The sequence below is a fragment of the Micrasema longulum genome, unplaced genomic scaffold (assembly GCF_059751315.1).
Source record: "Micrasema longulum isolate JH-2025_06_02 unplaced genomic scaffold, ASM5975131v1 h1tg001538l, whole genome shotgun sequence".
NCBI classification, from domain to species: Eukaryota; Metazoa; Arthropoda; class Insecta; order Trichoptera; family Brachycentridae; genus Micrasema; species Micrasema longulum.
This window is the reverse complement of record NW_028278721.1, coordinates 123,800-150,958: the sequence shown is the minus strand read 5'-3', so window position 1 is coordinate 150,958 and position 27,159 is coordinate 123,800. Positions and strand designations below refer to the sequence as shown.

Below are 27,159 nucleotides of genomic sequence, written 5' to 3'. Positions count from 1 at the left end.
CAAAAATCGGTGATAAGAGTTATATTAAAAAAAACATACCAATACCCGCGTGATTCGCTCTTCAAAGAATTTCAAGTGCTGAATATTCGTCAACAGTATAATATGTTGAGGTCGGTAGCGGTCAAGCATCTCAACAGGGAAAATACGCAACGGTTTCATCATGCGCATAATACACTCCATTAAGGAGTTAATACTTTTTTAGCTCAAAGGCAGCAATACTATATGATAGATGGATATGTGGATCGAGGATATATAACCATATCCTAGATTCATGGAAGTGTGGTGGGATTGCCAGGCCGAGGAAGGTGTTGACTGCATTTTTAATCTGTATTGGTCGGAGGGAGTCGTTGTCCGATGTAGAAATCCTAATTTTTTCTAAAAATCCTAATATTCCAAATTTTTAACAATGAGGAACTTCAGCCCTACGGGAAATTGGATACAAAAGATATTTTCTTACGCGGGGTAAAAATTAAAGCATTAAATTGTACTGCAATGTTTCTTGAAAATGTACAGAAAAAATAATGATAAAAATTTTGATAAAAACGCACTACTTTAAATGACTTCACTGGTTCATGTGAGTCAACCTATAATCTAAGAGCTATGGAAGATTTCCGGTCTGCTTGTCGCTTTTGGACCAATGGGAAGAACTGAATGAGAATAAGCGGAAATGAACCTCTGACGTTACACGCGGAGTTATTTCAGAAATACAAAACTTTGAAAAATCGTAGCGCCGATAATACGATATATAAAAATTAAAACAAAAAAATTTGACTTAGTTTAACAGTCTATTAACAAATGTTTTTTTTTTTAAAAACCACTGAACTTCCTCATTGGATACCACCAAACTTTTGTATACAACTTCAGTGCGTAGCATTCTGGAGAGTGATGCGGTGTTGTAAGGGTCTAAAGAAGCCACAAACTCACTAATGTCTAGAAGAATTCAGAAGAAGTTTCTTCGTTACCTGTACATGAGAGAGTATGGATACTACCCATGGCAGTACTCAGCATAGTTCCTTTTATGTATGCTCGGTATTATAAGTTTGCGGGCCAGAGTGAGCTTTGCCGTGCTTATGATGGCCTTTAAACTTCTGAACGGGTTCATTTACAATCCCAATATTTTGGAGCGCATAACAATGTACTGTGCAACTATTTAAGAGCCAGGCGCTACAGACCATTTTTTTTCCAGAATGCAGGACCAATTTATTTACAGTTGATAATGCATCCTTACTCAACACGGGTTTTTGGTCTCACGGAGTTTGGATACGTTACTATTTCATGTTATAGATCTACTTTTTTAATGAATAAATAATTATATTTTCTTATTTAGCATGAGTGTAATGATACATTACCGATTTGGATTAACTGTTATAAAAACATTAATTAGATTTTTAAATGATTTTTTAAAGTAAATTGCACATTTTTATCAATCACGAACTGAACGTATATCTGTAAACATTTTATCAAAATGTAGCACGGATTGTAAAAGACATTTCTTGTCTATTTTATATTTTTACATAATTTTAAAGCAAGAGCGAGAGAAACCCGTAACGATGTATTTCAGTTGAGAGCTTCTTTAAGCGCCTTAAAACATAATAACATTTCAACAGCACAAAAATACTCTTAAAAATGAGTTTTTAATGCGACTTTATCCGTCCTTCACTTCAGTCATGCATTTCCCTTTCATATTAATGCTCCTCGGTTGATGCGACTCTCTCACTATTTTTTTTTCTTCTGAGTATTAGAAGTTATTTACAACTCGTTGAAAATGATCACCAAAATGAATGCATATTCGTTTTCATATCGCTGGTGTGTCAATGAAATTGAAATTGAAATAGCGCAGCCTGTTGAACGCTATTGCTAATAATAAAAAAATTCGGGAAGGTTCCCTGAAAAAGATTACTTTTTTATAACTTGATCGTTCCGTTTATTAATAAGACAAGATAAAAAAAAACAAGATTTAAGTTTTGTGCAAAGAAGTATAGCTTATTCACTACTTAGATAGTTGGGTATTTTCACAAATCGGGATTAACGTTGAAAAAATACGTTTAATATTTAGAGGGGGTTTTTACAACTATGTATAATTAAATACCTATCAATGTCTAAACACCATTTTTTGTTTAAAATTTTCGGGTTTAAAAACGAACACATACAAAACGGCTTGTAGTCGGCGTCACGTCATTTTGACGTCACACCTGCCCAGCTTGCTGTGTGTAATGTCATTTGTCATATAGAGCGCGAAACTCCTTGTTTCAAAATACACATATTTAAAAAAAAATTACCATTTCATCATTAGAAAATTTATCCGATGTCACACGGAAATAAAAATAATATCGTTACCACAGTAATTTTTTTGCTTATTTAAAAATAATGATCTAAAAAAAAGATACCAGCCCAATTGCAAAAAGACATTAAAAATTATGCTGGAAAGTAGAGAATATAACTTTTTATTTACATTTTAAAAGTAATAAAGTTCTATGAAATACTGTCCAGTAAAAAAATATTTTTAAAGTTGTAATTTTGAATTCCCGCAAAAACGGCCATTCCATTGGCCATACCCCTAATACGTCACGATTTATGTTTATTTGTTCCCGACCATTCAAATTTGTTTAGAACATTATCATGAATCTTGACGTCACATCTATCAAGGCCAAAGATGTCGCGTTTTTCTAGTGACTTATTTTTTTAATATCTTTTTTAATAAATTTATGGAAACATTTTTCCGCTGATTTTGAAAATACAATTAATCATTCTAAATCCATTTCATATATTTTTATCGGTATTCGTAGTATGTGATATTTCCCTATTTCAGAACGAAATGGTAATATTGCTTTGGTCATTTTAGAAATATTCCAAATGCTCTAATAATGAAGCAGACATATTGCCAATGTGCGCTTGTGCGTGGTATCAATTGTAGTTAAGTAAATCTTACGCTGTGCTATCTGCTACATACTCAAGGTAAACCCATTGACAACCCCTAAGATGCTATGAACTATTGATTATTATTGACAATTTGTTGTATTTTTGTCTTTGTTGAGTGTTATTGTTCTCTTAATTTAGAAAAAACAGACACAACTTATGTTAACACTCAATAAATAGATATATTACATATATGTCCAACACTGTTTTCTAAGAAAAGAAGCTTTGTTCGGATTGCAAAGGGGTAATTATTCCTATTTAGAAATAGAGCTATCTCTTAATCTGTCTTCATTGAAGAAACATAGAACTGAGACGGACCTTATATGCATTTTCAAAATACTTTATGCCATAAGCGATGTCCAATCTCTGTTGCAATCAATTTCCTTTCATGTTCCTAACCATGTCACCAAAACTATTTATTGAATCTTCTAAGAGCAACTTTTGTTTTTATGCCCCAATGTCCAGAATGTGTGGATTAGTCAAAAAATTCATCTTTCAACTTGGAATTCTTCGGGATAGATCTTCAGGATTTCCGTACATCTCTTCGCCACTAAAACAGTGTGGGATGAAGATGGATTGTCATGGTTCAGCTCGAAGTCTTATAGGTTTATCGTGTTTATGAATATATTGTATGCCATTATTTAATTGCCCTCGTTTGTCTTTGCTAAAAAGTTTTATTTTATTTTTGTTCAGTTTAATGTATATATTAAAATATCACAACAGATATGAAGAACATTTAAAAGAAGGTAATATAGAAGTCTAGGCATCTACAGAGCTTATGACCTGTCAATGGCTGGTTTTAGTGGCCACTTTACACACTGTGTAACATTCACCATTCTGCCCATATTTGAACATCTGTATTCCTTCAATTCTTTCATCTGTTGATGTTTGTGAAGTTAAAGAGCTGAAACCTTTATTTATGCGGGTGAGATTCATCTAATTGAATTATTTCACCTACATACTAGGCAACGCCTGAAAATGTTATTTTTTCAATTTTTATAATTATTTATCGACCAGGTGGATTTATCAACAATATTTTGAGTTTGTTCAAATTTTTTTAGACAAGGACTGGATTCCACTCCCTGAGGAGCTGTTTATATTAACATATTACAACAGAGATGAAGAACATTTAAGAGAAGGTAATATAGAAGTCTAGGCATCTACAGGGCTTATGATCTTTCAATGGCTGGTTTAAGTGGCCACTTTACACACTGTGTAACATTCACCATTCTGCCCATATTTGAAATTGTCCTAGTCTACAAAGATTTGGACAAACTCGTAATATTTATGTATATATGTTTCTCCATATAACTGTTTCAATTGGCTTAGGCCGTATAAATATAATAAATTTATAAATAAGCAGATTACTTTTATTGAATATCCCCTTTTTATTTTAAAATTTATTGGTATTTTATATCATAATTTGTTACCATAATTTGTTAACGCCATATCATAATATTTCATAACAATTTTACAATACGCATGGTAATTATTTATGAATACCTAATGTGTGTGGAAATGTAATAAATTCGTGCTTAAAGAAGTTGTAAGATTTCAAAAATTAAAATAAGGGTCCATTACTCTCCATGTCCGGTTAAAGAATACAGTTATGTATGTGTGTGAAATAGGACAAGAACTCTGGAATAGTGTTTTCGACTCTATAGCTATAAGGTAAAAATCTTGAAAATTTAAATCGAGTGGAGATAAATCGACCGAATATTACAGTGATTAGCGCATTTGCCTACTACGATTGCTGACCTGAGTTTATTTTCTGTCAGAATGGAGATAAAATGTTGGTTTGAAGGGTGGTTTTACACGGTTATATTTCATTGTAAGACTTTCATATAGTAAAAATGATTATGATATGCCGCATTCATAGTACAAATGCAGGTCTTTATGCACCACTGGGTACGGATGGTGAAATGACGATGACGAATTTAGGCAGAACGAAAATGGTACAAAAAGCTGTAAGTGAATTTGGCATCATGAATCTGGAAAAACGTATGGATAAAAGATTTCCGTATTTATGTACGAAAAAATGATACATCCCCGCTTATTCTAATAAAAGCAGAATCGGACCTTAATAAAATGTTGCACTGACTATATGTCAAAGTTCTCTCTCTGTACTCTTATTTCTCTTGTCTTTTTTTTGTACAATTATTTCACACCTAATAATATACTTAATATCACCATCACAATCATTTATACACAATCCCACTCAAATACAGACAAACATACCTCTACACTTACTAACATACAAATATACATAAACACAGCCTTTTACTGTACCACAATTTAATATGTTTACTTTTTATTTAGAAACTTCGCTGGTCTGTCTTTAAACTGTATCTTTTTTATGTTGTTACGAGTATATCATTGTCGACTGTTTGTTTCTGTAAAATAAATAAATAAAACAGAAAGCTAAAAACACGTTTACCAACTTTTCTGGAGAGAAAAACTGATATGTAAAACTTTAGATGGTTAAAAAACATCTTTTTTTATTTTTTTTTATTTATTTACGATTTTAAAAAACCCGTCAGGGTTACATTAGAAATTTAATATTGTCAAGTCATTTTATGTCTCGTCTAGTCTAGTTAGTTCAGTCATCATGTGCTTTTTCAGATTGATTTTATATTTGTCTCCAGTAAAAGTTTTCAAGTAGTAAGGTAGTTCGTTGTAGTGTTTAAGTCCATTATGTAGTATTTTTGACTGTCCTGTGTTTGTCTTTGCTTTTTCAATATGATAGTGTTGTTGTTGTCTGGTGTTATATTTGTGTATGTCAGCATTTTTGACTAATATTATGTCGTCGTCTTGTATGTTTCCCAGTGTTATTTTGTGCACAATTTTTAAGGTCTCAATTTTAGTCAAGTAGTTTATGTCAAACTGGTGTGTTTTTTTGTACAATTCAGTCGTAGAGGTCAGGTAGGGTAGGTTGTCTGTTAGTTTAAGAATTTTATTTTGTTGTCTTTGTATTCTTGTTATGTCTGTCTTGTTACCAGTTCCCAGAAGGCGATCATGTAACTCAATTTACCTTTGACATAGGCTTCTTACATCATAATTTTTTCCTTTTTCGGTATAAAATCTTTAATTTTGTAGAAGAGGCTATGTAGTGATGCCATCAGAACGGAAAATCAGAACGGAAAATTAAAATGTATGATAAATCTTTTTTTTTAGGAAATGAACACTATAATATCTATTTTCCGAATCGAAATAACATTAGCATTAGCATTCTACATGTTATGTTATTTTTATATTTAGCATTGATTTTCAGCACTCCCTTTTTAATTAGCATTGATTTTCAGCACTCCCGTGTGTATTATACACCCTCTTTCAGTTTTGGCGGAGTAGGTACAATTAAAGAAAGGAGGACGCTGATAGAACCCCATCCCTTGCCAAAACTTGAACAATACCATCAGTGCTCTACTTTTAGCATTTTCGTATTATCATGTAGTTTCATTTGTGTTTTCCGTAGATTTGGAGAATAATTTACTTAAGGAGAAAACTCGTAAAGATGTTGCCATTAACCCCAAACATTGTTTCGTTCGAAAAAAAAAATATTCCTTCGGGTTTAAATGGATAAATGGATTTTTAATGATTACATATTTACGCTCCAGAATAAAAAATTTTTTTTTTAAAAATATATACACATATTACAACAACAACAACAACAACAAACCATCACGCCGTTTCCCCGTAAGGGCAGGCAGAGAGGATAGAACGCCACATCACTCTATCTTTGCATACGAATCTCGCTTCCTCTACATTCATACATCTTCTTATGCACACGCGCCGATTATTCCGACTTTTGACATGTCCATCTTCAAGTATTTGTTTGATTTGGTCATGCCATGTCTTTCTCGGTCTGTCTCTATTTCTGAATCCACCAACATTCGCATTGTAAATATCCTTAGCCGTTCTTTCGCTGTTCATTCGTTCTACATGTCCAAACCAGCGCAGAGCTCCTTTCTTGATTTTGTCGATAATGCTTGTCTCAGCCTTATATAAGGTACGGATATCAACATTTGTGCATCTATCGTACATAGTTTTACCACTCATTCGCCTGAGAGATCGCATTTCGACAGCATTCAGCCTACTTTCATCCCTGTTTTTTAAGTCCATACTTCGCTCCCATACATCAGGGTCGGGACCAGGACTCCGTTGTGAACTGCTAATTTTGCCTCTTGCGACGAACATACATATTATCTACATATTATCATTTTTAAAAACTCGTTAGGGTTACACAATAAATATTATAAGGTAAGGTGTGTCGTTATAGTGTTTAAGTTTCTAAAGTAATAATTCTCTAGATCTCTAAAGCTCTATTGCATACAACAAAAGCATTACAAATTGTTTATTTTGTTTTACTTTGGTTTTTGGTTTAACAACAAAGTGAAATGGACGGTTTTGGTCAGCGCTCGCAATTCTCAACCCAATTACCTACGACCCAATAATAAGTTCGTGGTCAATAATCATAGAAAGAAATCGCGAAAGTTTACAGCTTTAAATACTTGGGAGTTCACATTATTGAGGATGGAAGCATGCACAAAGAGCTCGCAACCCGCCTAGGAATTACTGGAGCAATTTTTAACATGATGCGTGTTGTCTGGAACTCTAATCTATACTCGGTCAAAATGAAATGCCGTCTACTTAACTCTTGTATAATGCCATGTCCTTATATGTGTGTAAATCTTAGCACCTTACCAAAGCCCAGAATATCGGTTTGAAGTCTGAGAACGGACACAGCAGCCCCCTATAACTAGCGTCTCAAGGATGCGGCAGTGGACCTGGCTTGGACACGTGCTGCGCATGCCTCAGGAAAACCTTAACCCGAGTTTCCTGTTCTTTAAACCCGTGGGCTCACGGCGTCCTAGGAGGCCGTTGATGGCGATCTTTCCACTTTATTCAGTGGAACTAAGGGATGTTGGATTGACGTGGCAGGAGGCGAAAGTGCTGGCTTGCGATAGGGTCTGCTAGAGGCACCTGGTGATGTCCGCTTGCTTCACTTAGGAGCGGATGTGGAAAAGAAGAAGAAGAATACTCATTTAACGAACATATTACAACAGAGATGAAGAACATTTGAAAGAAGGTAAAATAAAAGATTTGGCATCTACAGGGCTTATGACCTGTCATTGGCTGGTAAAGTGGCCACTTTACACACTGTGTAACATTACCATTCTGCCCATATTTGAACTTCTACATTTCTTCAATTCTTTCATCCGTTGATGTTTGTAAAAGTCAAATAGCTGAAACCTTTATTCAATAAAATTTCTGTATAAAATATTAAACTATTAGTAGAAACTAATCTCTTCAATAAAATACAATTAAAAGCAAAATAATTCAGAAAACTCAGACATCGGGACATATTTAAACTGCGTTTTTTTTACAATAATGCAACATAACACACATCTATGGCCGGCATGTGTCGGGAATATAACATATACTCCCAAAATAACAAAATCTAAATTTTTCATGATACTCTCAACTTTTGCATATAATATCTCAAGAAAAAACTTCAGTTAATAATAAAAATATTTGTACACACGTACAAATATTTTTTTATTGGATTGTAAAAAATAAAAAAAATATAAAGAAAATAAAACAATGAATGTAATTCTTTATATTTTGTGCAATTTTATAATTGAAGATATATATGCATGTGAAATTGTATCGACGAATATTTACAAATTATACGTTTTCTAGTATGCATCTTTGTTGAATTACCTTATAAAATAAAATACTTTAACCTAAAAAAAAGCTGAATTATATTTTATTTATACACTATACTGTCCGCTTCGTCATTCAATCGTCTGTTCTTAAGCTTATTTTGCTGTTCGCAATGCGATTACTGCGATATTTCGTTTTATAGAATTTGTATCAATATTTGTACACCACACCCTTATTTCAAGAAAACAAAATCCCTCGATATTTGAATAATTTATACGTCCTTTATATTTCTCTTTAACAATTGAAATGAGAATGAAGACTTGTTTGTGTGATGTTCGGAATAATACAAGACATTGCGTCAGTACGAGAAGATTATAAGAAAAATAATTTTATTTATTCTCTATGTCAATGACATATTTTGTCAAAATTAAAATCGAAAAATAAAATCATATGCCAATTATTCGGTTGTTTTAGTTGAGGGAGTTAATTGGAACTCAGAAAATTTAGTAGCTAATGACGTTATAAATAAATTGAAATTATGGTTTAACTAAAATATATTATCTTTAAATACGGAAAAAAATCATCCCATTTTTTTTTAACAAAACAAATTTAGATTCAGTAGTAAAATTAATTATTCACCAAAGCAATTGCAACAAAACTAACTGCGATCTTACATGCTCAGTACTTGATACAACAGATAAAATTAAATATCTCGGTGTATACATAGACCAAAACTTAAAATGGAAAGACCATATTTGTAACCTAGTTAAACGAATTAGAAAATGTATATACATATTTATTAGATTAACGAATATTTAAAAAATCAATAATTGAAAAATAGCTTATTACTCAATTGTACAATCTTTGTTTCAATATGGTATTGTAGGGTGGGGTGGTTCATACGCCAATATATTAAACCCTCTTCAAATAGTACAATGATTAATTATTAAAGTAATTCTAAAGAGACCCTCAACATTCAATACGGAAAGTCTTTTTTAAATATTTAAGGTTCATACAGTAGACACTCTTTATAAAATAAATTTTATTATACAAATATATAAAAATGAAAAAATAAAAGAATTTGAGATGAATAAGTCACTCAGATACCAACATAATATTCCTAAATTCCTAAATTCCACACAAGTCATGGTGTATAATGTTATGTCAATCACAAGCTATACACATATTTCTTGTTTTGCAGCTTCGATTAGCAAATAACAATCAAAGCTAATTTATATAACAATGGCCAACAGTTCGAACCCAACCGACAGGTAATCCGTCAAAGAAAACTGAATACAACTGACCTGGGCAATCCCGAAGTCCTGGTCTGCATCCAATTCGTCTTCCTGGTCACTTCCTAGGAGATGGATTAACTGTTGACTCTTCTTTTGAATTGAATTTGAATTTTTACACCTTCGCGATTATTTCGAAGAAAGGAGATTACAAACTCAGTGGCGTGCCCAATATGGCGAAATTTGCAACACATATTTTTTTTTGTATTTCCGCCCGTGTGCAGTGACGGAAGACCAGGCGAGCCATCTATAGACGCCCATTAAAACTACGTATTTGATTAACTAATCAAATACGTTGTCCTTTTCGGTTGACTTCATATTTTCTCAACAGATGTCACTGCCGTGACGAATTCGAACCGATGGCCATTACACATGGTCAAAATAGCTTTGTCTTCAAAGGTGTAAAAAGTTGTATACCGGGAATATCGGGAGGGATACCTAGGGGGACCCGGGGCGGAACGGTGTAACTAAGCTTTGATTGCAATTTGTAAGAGTTCGAAATGAATAACATCATTATTTATCAATTTGTACGTTTATTGTCTTATTTATCTACAAAAAAACAAGTGTTTAACTTACCTAACTATATAATTACCATAAAAAAATAGTGTCTCAAAAAAGGGGAAATTTCCTATTCTGCCCCACTTCCCGGGGCACAATGGGATATGAACCTAGGACACAAAGAAGTACTCGTCCCAGTTATACAATACAACATAGTAATATTTTAAGCATGTTTTATTGTAGATACATGAAAAAATAAACTAAATAAGGACATTATGCATTTCTCATCTGTGATCTGTGTTAATAATTTAGTAATTATTGGCACAGTTCACAAATGAGAATCGAGAATAAAAATCCGCAGATGAGATGTGCGCCCAATTTTTGCAAACGCAACAAGAACGCCGGGTTTCGTTGGGCTTAGCGTAAAAATCGTGGCAATACAGCAGACTACGTCTTCTTACAAACTTTCGTCAGATCCGTTAACGATATTTTTTTATTTTTTTTACTTAGTTTTTATTCCTTTGTTTTATATCTGTTTTAATATTAATTTTTGTCTTATTATTTCTTCCTTCGCATTCTTGATATTTTTTCCCTTTTTAATACATTCTTCTAAGTTATTCTTATAAATTGAGTCAGTAATGATTGTTAGTAGCATTTTTTTTGTGTTTTACCAGAATCTCAATAAGCAGATTTAAAAAATTCAATACTGTTACTTTGTTGAAACCCATAACGAGTGCTCGAGAGGTTGCTTCTGGTTTTTTCAGACTTAAATCAGGGTGTCGCTTCAAAAAGCCTTTAATCCAGTCTTTTCCTGCCATTTCCAAAGTTCTGATGAAATTATGGTTGTAATTATTTTTTTCTTCTAGCTGGTAAGCCAGTTGAGAAAATTCGTTCATATTCATTCCAAAAAGTTTTTTTTGCATATTTTTCAGGTAGTTTACAAGCTCCATTTCTTGCTGAGCTGTAAAAACGGTGCGGAACTTTCTTGACTTTAAAAAGAGCTTCTAGATTTTACCGTCTTTTCTAACATACGTATCAAATGTTGATGATGGCACTTCGTACCGATTAGATGCCACCAGGTATCCTATTTCTCAACTTATGACTGCATTAACAGCTTGATACATAGCATCCGCAGACCAAGAGTGCCAGATAGTTTTTCTTAAATAATATGTTCGCACCATCTGCAGTTGAAAAAGTGATGTTAGAGGTATAAAAGCGTAACCAACAAACGAAGAAACGCACTTTCGCATTTATAATATTAGTTAGAAAAAGAATACCAACAAATATTGTCAGGGGCGAAACGGGGTACTACCCCATTGTGCCCTACCAATTGTGCCCCGACAGTAGCGTTCTTTAAAATACGGGAGTTATGGCCGATATTAGTTTTGGCCTTGAATTATCACTAGACCTTTAGTCAGTCAAAAGAAGGTTGAAATTAACATGTAATGTAAATTTTTAAATAAAAAGTAGTGTAAAGACCTTGGTGTAACAGAGCAAATATTAGAACTATCAAATTTTTCTCCGAAATTCGATGAATTTCAAACTAAGCGCACTCCGACACTGACAACAACCGTTCCGTATAGCGCAGCGCAGTGAACTGACTGTTGTGCGCGAAGTTCACGCATCTCTGTCATACGTAGCGAATCTCCTGCCCCTTTCCCGTGTCGCCCCGGTACCCCGTTCTGCCCCGGGTGCCCCTAATACCTTATTGAGTACCGATATGAATTCGGAGAACCTTATATGTGTTTAAAAATATTTTAATTTGATTGCGATCAACAAATAAACCGTTGTTTATTTAGTCGTTTTCCAAATCCAATCTAATCCTTTAAAATCTTCGCCATATATGTGCGTACACAAAATTTCATCTCCGTGATTTCAACAGATTACCGATAAAAGGCTACTTGATTTTAGTCGGCGGCCGTGACTTAACAGATTTATCTGCAAAATCGTCCCTGAGCCAGATATTTCAAATAAGCATGCTCTAATCCCTTATATAACGTCATGGAAATATCGCCGACATGATTTTTTTTCTTGTTTTTATTTATCAAATATCAAGAACAAAAAAAAAATAGGTCGATCGGATGTGTTTTCGTGATTTAATAATATTTCAAAAATAATAATTTAATTAAATTTTCACATTCCTTTCATTCACTTTCCTTTGCACATCTTAACGAGCCTACAGCTCTCTTGTTAGTCATTCTAGTTGTTACCATTCTTTAATAATTTTGGATTATGAAACCTGTACCCATTGAATTAAGAACAGTCCATAAACCGCACACGCGCATCAAACAGAAGGCGACTAAACTATTCATAAAAGAGTAGTTTTACGTTTTGACCCATAAGTTTCTTTGTAGACGTCGCTCAGTACGCAACTCCCGATTTGAATTCAACAATGCCGTGTTGTGTTGTTTTAAAGTGCAGAAATACTGCTGGAATCTTAATGAAATAGAATGGGATCACATGCATCAAATGTAAGTAGCAAATGCATTACTTAAAAATCGAATTATTTTTCCATCTGTCAGATTGTCGGAGAAAACAAAATGATCATTTCGTTAGTGTTGCCAGGGTAGTATTTTTTTTACCCTACTTTGCTCATCTAATGAGAGAACTAATGAAAATTGGACCTCGGATTAAAAAACGCCGTGGTGAACATTTGACCGACATGATCTTTAAAACATCAAATATTAATTATCATGATATAAAAATATCCGTTTTATTTAAAATTAAATTTGTTTTATATTTTAAGTTTAAAGTTCATTAATTAAATTACTCTTATTAACTGACCCTTTACTTATCTACTCTGTTGTGTCAATCAATGTTTCCGCGTGCACAGTAAAATTTTAGAGAAATCAACAAATTGCTTTTTTTTTTCCTTACATTTGTGTTATGATTATATTTTTTCCCATTTGGCAACATTACGCGGCGACTCCACGAATGCGCGCGGTGAAAGTGGGGCACAGTAGGGGGATTCTTGGACACAGTTCGATGTATTCTAATATGATTCTACGCTCCTTCTGGACTTATCTTAATTCTATGCCTGTACCTTTATTTAGTAATTTGTGAACGTCTTATGTCTGCTTTTGTGTTGCAGTATTTTGACCACCAACTTCTCTTATGCTCGTAATTCTAGTTCATTGATGATTTTTTTTTTCTTTCGCAATCGCCTATTATGAGGTGTGAGCAAGCCTACCTCCTTCTTGCAGTGCTCCAGGTCTCTCCTGCGGCAGCGGGGCCCGTTGCGACATCGGCTGGGGATGGGGCAGGACTCCAGGGCGCTCGACACCCCCGGCGGGGGGCGGTACACCCTCCAGTAGGCTCTCTCCTGGCTGTCACTCACTATCTTGTCCCCCTTCTTACGCTCTTTAGCCAACTTCACCTGAAAAGGATAAGAGATTTTGCAATGTTTCAAACTTGCGTGAAAAGGTATTCGTTTCAAGTCATAACTAAACAGCGGAAGCAAGAAGTATTTATTTGTATTTTTAAATATATAGATCTCAAAAAAAATACGGTGATAGATGAATTTATATCGATACCCATTTGTCTTCAAAAGGAAAAATGGAATAAAACGAACAAATGAGAACTTAAGGAAAATATAAGAAATATTTTTTATACCTGATTTAAACAAGTCCCCATAAAGTTCTTCATTTTATTTATTTAATTTATTGACTTATTTTATATACATATAAAACTAGCGGACCCATCAGACGTTGTCCTGCCCGAACGTTGGCTTGCCTGCTATTAGCTTGGAAAAAGACTTTTCATTGATAAGCAGGTACCTAGGTATGTACTTGTTTATGGTTGAATTCCAAAACATAAAATATATATTTTTTTTAATATGGCATTCTTTTCGCAAACGTCAAACTTTGGTCTTCTCTGGTCTGGAGGGGTGTACTTATGTACGATTTAAAAAAATGGATTGAGTTTCATATTATTTTAGTGTTTCCAAAAATCCAGTAAAAATATATAAATGGGTAGAAATTATAAGAAATTTAAGGAAATTATCTCATTGAGATCCACAAAAAACCAATGCTGTTCGTAAACATTCAAAAACAAACTTTTTTTACACACTAAAAAACAACATCTTTCAATTTTATTTGTAAATGCATTCTCCTCGAATGCAACCCTGGTAGATTGATGAATAAAACATTTATGATCCTTACTTCCCTTTTACACTGTAGATTGAAGATTTTAATATCTACGAACACGCACAGCGCAAAGATCTATATTTCTCTGAAAACCACACATACATCGGTTAAGCCGTTTAGGAGTTCAGTGACATCACACGTACAGAAGAATTATATATATAAAGATTATACATTTATTCAAAGTTGCTTTGACTATCTAACTAGGGTTATTTAACTCGTTCATTAGTCAAAAAAAAAACAGTTATAAATACATAAAAATAAATATTGGAAAAAAAACATTGTAAAAAAAAAAACACACATATTTGAAAACACAGTAAAATATGCAGTAAAAAAATACATATTAAGAAACATAGTAAAAGACATGGTAAAAATAATGTACATGTTTAACAAAAAACAAAGTAAAACAGAAGAGAAATAATAAAGAAATGTATATATATAGTAGAAAAATATATTGTTAAAAAAAACAGAGTAAAAAGTAATGAGAATCATCAAAAATTCAATAAATAAAAATATTTCAGTATAATTTAAATAAGAACATGTGTAGCCATCTAACAGCCATCATCAACCTCTCAGACTCTCTTCGACTAATTTTACTGAGGAAAGAAGTCAGTAACTTCTTTAGCTTATGGCTCTTACAACATTTAAATAGTTCTGGTATTATAAGAAATAGCTTTTGTCCCATGTAGAAGTATTGTATATGTACTAAAGAAGTTCTAACCACTTGTCGGGAAATCAGATCGCTACCGGAACTCCGAGTTTCATAATGATAGTAAACTGATGGATGTATATCTCTGTTAGTGTGACTGACCACCACTGTCCTCAGTAAATATTGCTGTCTGATATCAAGCACTGCAAACTCCTTGAAGAAATAATCATTACTTTATTTTAGAAGTAAAGATTAAGAATTAAGCTATAAGAACAGAAAGTAAGACAAATTACACCGATTAACATTTAGTCGGATTTTGCATTTCTGTTACTAATTACACCCAAAATAAGCTCCTACAGCCATATTTATGTAAATAAAATAATAATAGGTATATCTCAATTTCTTTACTAGTATCAACTGATCAAACACTGAATCGGAAAAATATATGAAAAGGAATTATACCAGTTTAGTATTTAAATAGAATAATATAATGTGTAATAGACGTTATTAGTAAGGAACTTCCAGAGATGCATGAAATATGGTGAGGATACCTTACCGAGGAGGGAAACCTTAGGATATCAGCGAATGCATGGCGCCAGGCTAGCCTCTCTTACTTCTGCCGTCAATCAGCTAACATCTAGGAACTTATATTTAAATGTACTTCTCTGTGCGAACCGAATAATAATAAATCTTTCATTCACTCAGCCAAGTAAAAATGGATGAGAAAAGAAAGAAAATGTGAGAAAATACAAAATCATTATCAACACAGCTTTACACGAACATAAATATAGAAAATATTAGTTTTCATGACGTAACAAAAGCCCTGAAATGAATTTTCTACAATACAAAAAGCTTTTTTTTAATTTGAACAATGGCGGATGTGAGCAAAAGTGTTGGTTCTCGAGTGGTGTTTCAGGCCAAACGGACCCCATCCCCATTCTATAATAAAGGGGTAAAAGGATGAATAAAAAGAACCTTTTAAGGAAAAGGTTCTAAGAGTAAGATGTATCTTAACTCCTGACAAAGGGACGCCTTTAACTTTTAAACATGCCATCCAACCTATGCTCAAATAAAACCAAATATAATTTTCTTTTGTACGAAAATTGATTTGACATGTTGCAAAAATCGACTGTTATTTATTATTTTTGCTTGATAATGTTTTAATGAAGGGTCGGTTATATTTATTAAGTACTATCAAACGATCGTGTCATGGACCTATATATGTAACTGTTAAACATAATTGGCTTTTATAAGAGTATAATTTTTATAATTCAAATAAAAATAAAAATATTTCGATTTCAAAGTTACACAAGCCTTCTTACAAGGTAAAATTTAGTAATTAATGTAATCCTGTTTTTCAATTTTAACAGCGTCCAATATATATATATAAGTATGTTTTGTGTTTGCGGAAGTATGTGAAGGGAGTGGACATTCGTTCTAAAATTAGACAGTGGTGGACTATAGCAAATAATGTTTTTTTTTTTTTGTATTATTTATCACTTTATTAATTTCTATGATTTCAAAAGTAGTGATTTTAATGTTGTATTTTCAACATTAAAATTGTGATTATTTTCTACTGGGTGGTTTGCGAATTCGGAGAAACCAAGGGTTTTTAGGCACTTTAAGGGTTCTTTCATAGTTTTTCCTATGTAAATTAAATTCCTATCATTACACGTTAATTGATATAGATATGGATTTATTATATAAACGGCCTAAGCTAATTTACAACAGTTACATGAAAAAACAAATTTACAAGAATTTGAACAAAAAGAACATAAAACTATGTAGCTAATACAAAAAAGGACAAAATATAATGGTATAAAATATATTCACAAAAGCCGGCAGATCTAATCAAAATAATTTTAATTCATGTAACGAATTAACTAATCTACACATTCTAGACTTTGGGGCATAAAAGTTGACTTCTTGTGTCTGGGAACATGAAAATAAATTTATGCAATTGAGATGGGACGTCACTTATAGCATTAAATATTTTGAAAATGCTTATAAAATCCATTTCAGTTCTATGTTCTCAGATATGCCAGATTAATAATTAGAGAATTAATCTTTGACAATGTACCTATATTATTGGTTATGTAGATTTATGTTTGATAGGAGGGTATAAGATGATTATTGTCACTTATAAAAATAATTCGTTTCCATTTTTTGGGTGGGTTAACTTTATTCATTGGGTAAATAGAATACAAATATTTATTTATAAATTTGCTTTTTATACATTGATATTGAAGCTTGTGTAGCTTCGAAACACATAGTTAATTAAATAAATATTTAGTGCTTAAAAGTAAAGAGTTTTTATTGCAATTTTGATTTTATAATAGTCATTGCTTCAAATATAAATTTTCAGTGTGATTTTTATTTGTGCAACCAATGTTTTTTATTCAAAATTATATATTTTTTTGATAAATTGTTTATTTACTTCATAACTTTCACTGTGTAACAAGCATAACTGCAACTAATTATCTTTTGTAATTTAAAAAAAATAATTTTGTAAGCAACTCTTTATTGTTGAAGACCAGGGGTCTGGTATTCTGAACACATTTATAGTGCGGTATAGCGCATTTTTACGTACTAATACGCGTTTTACCGCGATATATATATATATACATAAATAACTATATATACATAAATATATATATATGCGCTCGGAATACCAGGCCTGCGCGTTTAATTTAATAAAATTGTTGTTTAAAACGGAAAACCATATGAAAATATTGCGTATTATCTCAAAAATATAAACAATTTTTTTTTACACTAAATCGTCACAATATCTAGAGCAGCCATAATAAGGCTACATACCTATACAATGATTATGTTACATGAATTGTTATCGCTGATTATTATGTAAATTTGCCTGCTAAATCCAAACATGCCATCAGGAATTGTCTGTTACCCTTTGTTCTTTTGTAATTTTATGTTTTACTCCCAAATTACCATATCTCGCTTCTCATATTTAATTTTTAGAACTTTTTATTTTTGTACCAGTTTTCAAAAATACGGCTTTCACTGTGCATGTTTATTTACCCAATAGCGTATTAGTCTGAATAAATTCGATTGGGCAATAATTGGAAGTTAACATATAACAACAGAGATGAAGAACACTTTAGAGAAGGTAATACAGAAGTGTTAAATCCAGTCTTTGTCTACAAAAATTAGGACAAACTCAAAATATTGTTGAATAATTGGATGACTTAAGGTTTCCCGACAGTGATAAATTGCAGGGTTTTAAGCGTGCTTCGGAATGATGTGCAGTACATATTTTTTAGTGTTAGTAATGTCTATTCTACCTATTACCTATTATTTCTAGTATCACACATCAACTAACCGATTTTGTGGACTACTTAAACTATGTTCAATACATTGTTTAACGTTGTAATGCCGCACAACCGTGTAAATAGTCCTGATAACATTTGTTACGTGTGCGTGTGTGGTGAACTGACTGAGGCCTCAAAAAGAAATATAACATTACAATTTTTAAAAAGTAATCATTTGGGTTTAAAGTTGGAGATCGTGATAAGGTTGGGCCCCACGTATCAGCTATTTATCACGTGTTAAGAGATTTCACCAAGATATCAGCCACGTTGAATCGCCCTACAAGGGAAAACGGAAAGAAAACATATTTGCAAACAAACCAGCAATAAAATACAGGCGAAACCGAGTAAACATTTGATTTGTAAATAAATCATGTTATTACGTATCTACATTATTCCTTAAAAAAATCAAATTTCTAAAGCGTTTTTCTCTAAAACCTTACGTGCTGAAAAAAATAGATTGGAAAGCAGATTTGGAATTAGCAAGAAAAATCTAAAGAATTACCTTCGGCAACATTCAAAACGTTTAATTTTGTCAATCACTGTAAGTTTTTAAAAATATTTTTTTAATTTGTTTATTTTTCCATGCATATATTATTTACATAGAAATATAATTACAAAAATACACTTTAGAAAAATACATCTTAAAAATAAGCTATAACATGAATTGAAAAAAATGCCCACAAAGACTACAGCGTATGAGAACGTGGGCTATTCCTTTTTTAATTATTAAAACGTTTATAGCATACATATATGATATGACATGACCATGAAAAGAAAAGAAAAGAAAAATAAAAGAAAAACCAAATTAACATATGCTGATATTACGAAAATATGATGTATTTGCAGTATGCCGTAATTTTTTATTTTTTTTATGAATGTGTCTATCTGCTCCTTCCATGCTAATCCAAGACCTCAAACCTACTTTAAACTCCACCAGTTATTGGCTAGAAGATTGAAGGATCTTAGACCTCATGTAAGGAGTGCCTCTGTGCGAACTTAGTTCTGCATCTTGGGACTGACAGTACACTATCGGATCTATTACTAATACGATTTAAATTATTACTAAACAATTCCCTACTCAAGTAAACATATTTCAAGCACTGAAATAAATATATTTTTTTAAAACTAACGAGTCCACTCTCTATGTATAATTTATTACTAGGAAATAGTAAATGTTTTTTGTAAATTATTTTAATTATATTTTTATGTGCAATTTCTTTTGAGCGACTTTGCGCGTCCAAGACTCCTCCCCACGCTATTATACCATATTTTATGGAAGACTGGATTAAAACTTAATATACAATTTTTGATTTTTCTGTCTTTGGAAAACATAAGATAAATATCTGAGTTTATCTGTTAGTTAAGCTGTATGTTTTTCCCATTTTAATCCATAATCCATATATATATATAAGTGTTTTAAAAGCTGGTATTATTAAGGTATTGTTTATAGGATAAGAAGATAGGGTACTGTCATATTATTGCTAATGTAGATATTCCTAAACCACGGCATAAAAGAATGCTCACATTGCAGATTCGAACCACAAACACGTCTAGGCCAAAGAACACAAACGGATTAAGTGCAACTTTATGGAAATGAAGCATATACATTTTCTATAACTCAGGACACGTATAACAATGGGAGTTATCTCCAGTCGTCTATAAAGTTAAATGAAATTTCCTATCCTGAAAATGGAATATTTACACAAAATTGTTTTTAAAACATGTTTAATTACAGCCTACCGAATAAATAACTTAATTTTTTATACAAATATACACATTTTCGTATGGAAAACTCGATTTGACTTTAGTCAATGAAGATAACTCTGTTAACTTACCATTGTATTTGGAGCCCAAAAATTTATGTTAGTAAATTATAGAATATGCTAAAACTAGATTGCAAATTACACCATTATTATTTTCATTTTTGACTTTAAAAAACGCTATGTCGTCATAATTTTGATTTTCAGTTTAAATACGTTTTTTTTCTTATATTTTTATATCTTCCGGCCAACCAAAAAACAGATTAGTCAAAAGAAGAGTTGGTCTAAATTTTGTACTAAAAAAAATAAATATATATCAAAAGATACATAAAATAAAAATAACCTAATTAATTGAAACTAACAGCTGATATTAAATTTCATTAATTAATATTTACATGGTAGTGTAATGGTCAGCGCGTTAGCCTGCCATGCAATAGGACTCGGGTTCGATTCCCGACATGGTGAATGTGAACTATTTATTTAAAAGGGTGTTTTCACACTAAAATATTTCATAGTCCCTGGACTGGTACTTAAAGTGTAAGACTGATGATCTTACCTTCATGTAACAAAAATGATCAAAGATACGCTGAGATTGGTGAACCAATGCAGTGTCCTATGCACCATTAGGTGCGGAAAGGAAACAATGATGATCATGAATTTTTACATGATTTTTACAAAACTAATTTAGTTTTTACATCTAGCATAGAATGATATTTTTTCTTCAATAAATTGTCCTGTAGTGAACTCTTTTATTTGAATGAAATACCGCAGTTTTTTGCAAGGTTGCGCAATATAAAATGAAAGATTCACTTACATTAAATAGGTGCGAAGGTTTTCACGGTCACTGTTATCAATATTATGTATCTTTTTTGGGTGATACCGTGTATGTTGGATTTGATCCGACGTTTCGGCTACCATTGCTCACTTACATTGTTCGGAGGTTTTAATAGATAATAGATGAATACAAGATCATACAAAAAGCAATGAAATTTAAGTACACTACTGAATGAATTAACGGTGACACGAATTTATATTACGTGGGTATTTGAAAGTTTTAGAAAGAGCAAAACGCAAAACGAACTGAAGTCAACGAGGGACGCGTAGATTTTCAAGTCCCTCGACCATGCCGATGTCATGGAGTTCTAGTCTGCGCCTTACGCTTGGTGCTGCAAGTGGTGAAAATGCAGCGTGTTAGTGCGTGCCCATAGTCCGTTGAAACTGATGGTTTATTATGAGTAAAGGATTATTCTAAAATAAGTGTTAGAATACTAACAGTTTTTGAGGAACCAAACTAAATATAAAAACAAAGCAAAATTACAAAGGGCACCGCATTAGTACGCCACATAGTATCTCAAAAGGTGTTTGTTACATAAAAGCAAGTTGATCAGTCGTTTGTTTTAAGTTCCCAACTCCAGACCGGTGGTTATGAATTATTGCACAGTAAAACACTTGCAATAAAGGTAATATAGTACTTAAATATATTTATATAATCGTCACCTTTTGCGAAAAAAAGCGGTTTTACTTTTCTTCATTCAAACTAAATCACGTATTTTCTCCCTGGATTATGGCATAAGAACAATATTTGTTTACTTATGTATTATTATAGATATTTACCATTGGCGTATCTCTATAGCCTTGCTTTTTTGATCAATTGTTTACTATTGGAGCCAGAACCATCCCAAAACCAAAAAGGGCCCAGTTTTATCTGCCGTCTTCGGACGTATGGTATACAACTTACGATCAATAATATTGATAAACGGAAAATGTCAGAACATAGAAATTTTTGTTTTAACTCTTTAAAAAAACAACATTGATATCGGTTCAGTTTTGAGGTGCGGAAAACGAAACAGCGAAATGCTGATTTCAGTTAGTCAAAATCAGTCCGCCATGCAGTTATCTTTTTCGCACTGTATCGGGGAATCACTTGCGAAAGAGTGACAAAGAGACAATGTTCAAATACATACATGTAGATAGCTAAAATGACTCGAAAAGAAGCTGACGAATACGTCACGTATATCAGAGCATAATTTATATATATGAATGCATTATGTCAGATGTTATTATTGATTGTTTAAACATCTGGGATCCAAATTGCTCACTAGAAAAACTAAGACCATTGTTTACAAAACTCTCCTCAGACCGGTCATAACATATGGTGCCGAATGCTGGGTTATGACCAAAAGAGATGAAAATATGGTATTAGTATTCGAAAGAAAAATATTAAGGAAGATATTTGGTGCTATCAACCAAAATGGAGTGTAGAAGAGACGGTTTAATCATGAATTAGAGGCACTCTATGGCGAACCCAACATTGCACAATTCATTAAAATAAGAAGATTACAATGGTTGGGCCATGTGCGCAGAATGAATGATAACCGTACCCCAAAAAAATATTCTTTATACCACTCCGGAGAGCAGACGAAGCAGAGGCAGACCAAAATTAAGATGGCTGGATAATGTGGAAAGTGACATTAGAGCGATTGGCCTGACGAACTGGAGAAGAGCCGCGGGGTGCAGGGACGAATGGAGACAAATTCTGGAGGAGGCCAGGGCCCACAACGGGCTGTAGCGCCACTGATGATGATGATTATCTCTTTTCGTTTCATGTGTGTATTTTTAAAATATTTCTTTTAATTTCTTTTCCATTTTTTAAATTAAACTATAACTTTTATTGATGTGAAAGTACTCTTATGTTTATACCTTATATATGTTTATAAATTTTGTATTATTATTTAATATGTTTAAGTGTTATATTTTCTCAATTTTTAAAATTGTTAAATTTTTTATTTATTTATTTTATTATTTTGTTTTGCATTTTTTGCTTCTTTTTTATGTTATTTTGTAAACTTGCCAAACACAAGAGCCAGACTCTTTTTTGGCAAGTTCAACCTTAAGTGTTTCATTTATTTCCTAAATGTATTGTTTATTTAGGTATGCTAATAAAGGTTTTAAAAAAAAATATATATATACATGCATATTTTGTGTATACCTTATTAATATTAATATTTTTTTTGTTGGATAATTAAAAAGACTTTAAATATTATTGAATATTTAAACATAATCACTTACCGTATGTGGTAATATACAAATATTTAATAACATTTATTAAAATGTTTGACCATAAAGTTAATGCGTTAAAAATTAATTAAAAAAATATAGATTCGTCAAATCTCTTACATCGCCTACCCTTTTAAGAACAAACATACTAATTAAAAAAAATTTCATTGTCATAATTTATTAAAACTATTATGTATTCAATGGAGAAAACGTACAGAAACTTTAAACACCTCCATCTCTTTGACTACGTTAAGTACATTTTTCTCTAGGGCGACTGTATAACGTTATTTTTGACATGATTAAATATTTTAAAAAAGCGTATTGTTGCCATAGCTCGGATCCCGCTTATCATAACATGAACTTAAATGAAAATACAAAGGATTTTCGGTATTTCACATAACCTTCCGTATCGTAAACATGCTTTATTCGAGGATATTGCCCTTTAGCACTAAGTAGGCACTACACCTGAATAACAACCCCTAATGTGTGCAAAACTTCATGTTGTATTCATCACAGTCGGCGCCCTCCACGAATATCGATCGCTACCCTGTATTGTTCTTAGGAAGAAATATAGCAAAAACATTGATTGGGATATAAAATAGGTAATTCAATATAAGGCTATAAATCGGTTAAACTGATTTTGCTGTCCGGTTTCTCAATAATAATATTTCTTTAATACCAAATCATTATAATTTAAGCTAAAGTTCTAAGACCTGTCAAATTATCAAATATTATGACCATAAACAAGTTCAGTGGTTTGAAATAATATACTTCTTAATATACTTTTAAACTAAGCCATTTTTTGTGTATCGTATTATCAGCGGTATATTTTTTAAAAAATTTATGTATTTCTGAAATTACTGCGCGTGTGACGTCTATAGTTCTCTTCCGCTTCTTCTCGGTCAGTTCTGCCGTTTGGTCCGTTAACGTACCGTGAACCGGAAATCTTTCACAACTTTTCTATAATTTATTATATAAATAAAAGACGAGTGATACTTTAATCCACAAATTTGGAATATCCAGTGACCGGTTTCATTGCTTTCGCGACATCTTCGAGACTGGTATCTTTAACCGGTCACTGGGTATTCCAAATTTGTGGATTAAAGTATAACTCGTCTTTTATTTATACAATAAATTACAATGAACTTCCATCAAGAATTTTCACTTACAAACTTAAATATCTTCTATAATTGATTGATTCATGTGAACTATTAACGTCGTTCTAAGTAGTTCGTTTTTATTTAAATATTTTTTTATACATTTTCAGGAAAATTTGTGGTACAATTTAATTCTCTAATTTTTACCACATGTAAGGAAACATTTTTCATATCCCATTCCCTGTAGGGCTGAACTTTCTAATTGATCTGATAATCGAATTAATTTTGGTAATTTAATTCACAAAATTATTGAAGGATATATTATTGTCGAGATATTTCGAAAACAAACTTAAAAAGAATATATTATACTGAAAAAGAAATACAAAGCTCCTAGAATTGCCCGAAAAGACAAAAATATGAAAAAATGGCATAACATGTAGAGTTTACGTGTTGAAAATGCTATGAAAGATAGTAAGGTTTTGCGGCGAAGGATTTAATTCGACCGCTCCAATAAAAACCAAATGCAAAAAAGACGCACGTTTAATAACAAATTTTATTGTCTGCACGAGTCAATGAGAAAATAAGTGCTACAGGAAATCAGATATAAAAAATGATTTTTTACACGCAGTAAAAATTGGAGCATTTAATGGTACAGCAAAGTTTCTCAAAAACATAGGTATAAAAAAATATTAACAATAAACACGAACTACTTTGAACAACGTGACCAGTTTTTTAGGTTCTACCAATATGTAAATTACCGCGTCGTTATGTGTTGTGATAGAATTCCGGTTTCCGGTAACCATTTTTTTAAAACATTTAGAGTATTTTTAAGCTACAGGGATCTCCTTTAAATGTCAGCAGAACTCACCGAAAAGAACTAGTGACGTCACGGGAGGAGTGATTTCAAAATAACAAAACTTAAAAAAATCAAAGCGATGATAATACGATACGTAAAAAATATTTAATTTTGTTAAGTTTAAATGGTTTGGTAAAAATAATAAAAGAAAACCGCTAATCTTTCTCATTGCTGTTTTCGACATTCTCGAGACGAAAATATAAAATGGTAATAATTTACATTCATTTCACCCGCGCCATTCGGCTTTTCGTGATCAAAGTAAATATACGCATTGAAACAAAGACATTTCGAATTCTGTTCTAAATGCTAAGTAAGGACATTAATGGAGATTAAAGAAAATTGTAAATGAGTTGATCTCCGTAAAAAGTACTCAAGCATAATATATATTATTATGTATTACATTAAATTTTATAAATTTTTAATTTATGGTAAGTTTTACTAGTACCTGCCTACCGGTAAACGATGATTTTAACATTTGAATAACAACGTTTTTAAAAATATATTTTTGATTATCTGCATTCGCTCAAATGGCTTCCACATGACATGTATAAAATTAAGATTTAAGAGTTTTATAGTAAAACAATTTCATATGTAGGAACTTATATGATAAACAACAATAAAAATAAAGTATGAAATGACATTCTGCTTTATAGATATAAAGATAAAATACTACATTTAAGTGGGTAGGTACATAGTTAAATATGTAAAAAAATTAACAGTTTCAGTTAAAAAAAATAAATTTTCAGTAGGTATTATTTATTAACATTTTACAACAGAGATGAAGAACATTCAAGAGAAGGTAATATAGAAGTCTAGGCATCTACAGGGCTTATGACCTGTCAATGGCTGGTTTAAGAGGCCACTTTACACACTGTGTAACATTCACCATTCTGCCTATATTTGGACATCTACATTCCTTCAATTCTTTCATTTGTTGATGTTTGTGAAGTTAAAGAGCTAAAACCTTTATTTATGCGGGTGAGATTCATCTAATTGAATTATTTCACCTACATACTAGGCAACGCCTGAAACTATTATTTCTTCAATTTCTATACTTCTTCATGGACCAGGTAATTTATCAACATTAGGTATTATTTAAGTGAAGGTCAGTAAAATATAAAAATTCATAGTGATTTTTACAGCATTCAAATAATGAAAATGATTTTAATTTTAGCGCCGCACGAATTTTTACTCTAAAAACAGACAAGGGAAAATTAAAACATATCAATTTCTCCATATTTGTTTCCGAGCCGGAGTAGTTTGACGATTGGAGAATTTATAAAATAATGGTCTACCAGACGCCACAACAAAGGTAGACTGCAATGAACAATATGTACATTGGAGTGGGCCGATGACGTATGAAGTTTTTTTATTTTTTTAGACACCAAAGTGAAAGGGGTCTAAAAAGTTGCATTTTGAATCAAATTGAACGTAAAAATTATTTAAAAAAATATTTCATTCTTCTTTTGGCCCTCAACCGAGGTTTGAAGTTTATCAGTGTCTGAACATTTTGCAATTTATCTATATTGATGAAATTATTTTTTTATTAGTAAAGATGTAACTTAACTCATTACAAATTCGAACACGTTTTACAACTACCGAAATGCAAAAAGTTTACACTCCGTGGAACTGATTCCGTTGAGCGCCTGGCTAATATTGACGAAAACAATGGCTCATTAAAACAATGCTACCCATTTATCACGAATCAAAGTGTAACTCACGCCCTTAGATGCTTATTTAATAAGGTTTAATGCACATTATACAATTTAATTGTACTGATTTTCTTACTTAAATACGAAATAACAGGCGATTTAGCACAAAAAATCGACTTTTTCGAAAACATAAGCTCTGGTTGAGGGCCAAAAGTAGTATCAAATACTTTTTTGAAATTTTTTG

General features: G+C 32.0%; 1 protein-coding gene across 1 annotated transcript in view; it reads right to left on the bottom strand.

Moving 5' to 3' along the window:
- Window positions 1-27,159, bottom strand: part of LOC148274973 (uncharacterized) — a gene marked incomplete at its 5' end in the record, with an annotated part of 95,091 nt that overhangs the window by 27,697 nt on the left and 40,235 nt on the right. Inside the window, one exon of the mRNA XM_088236348.1 lies at window positions 13,561-13,746. Coding sequence (XP_088092474.1) covers window positions 13,561-13,746 — 186 coding nt within the window. The remainder of the gene's footprint in view (window positions 1-13,560; window positions 13,747-27,159) is intronic.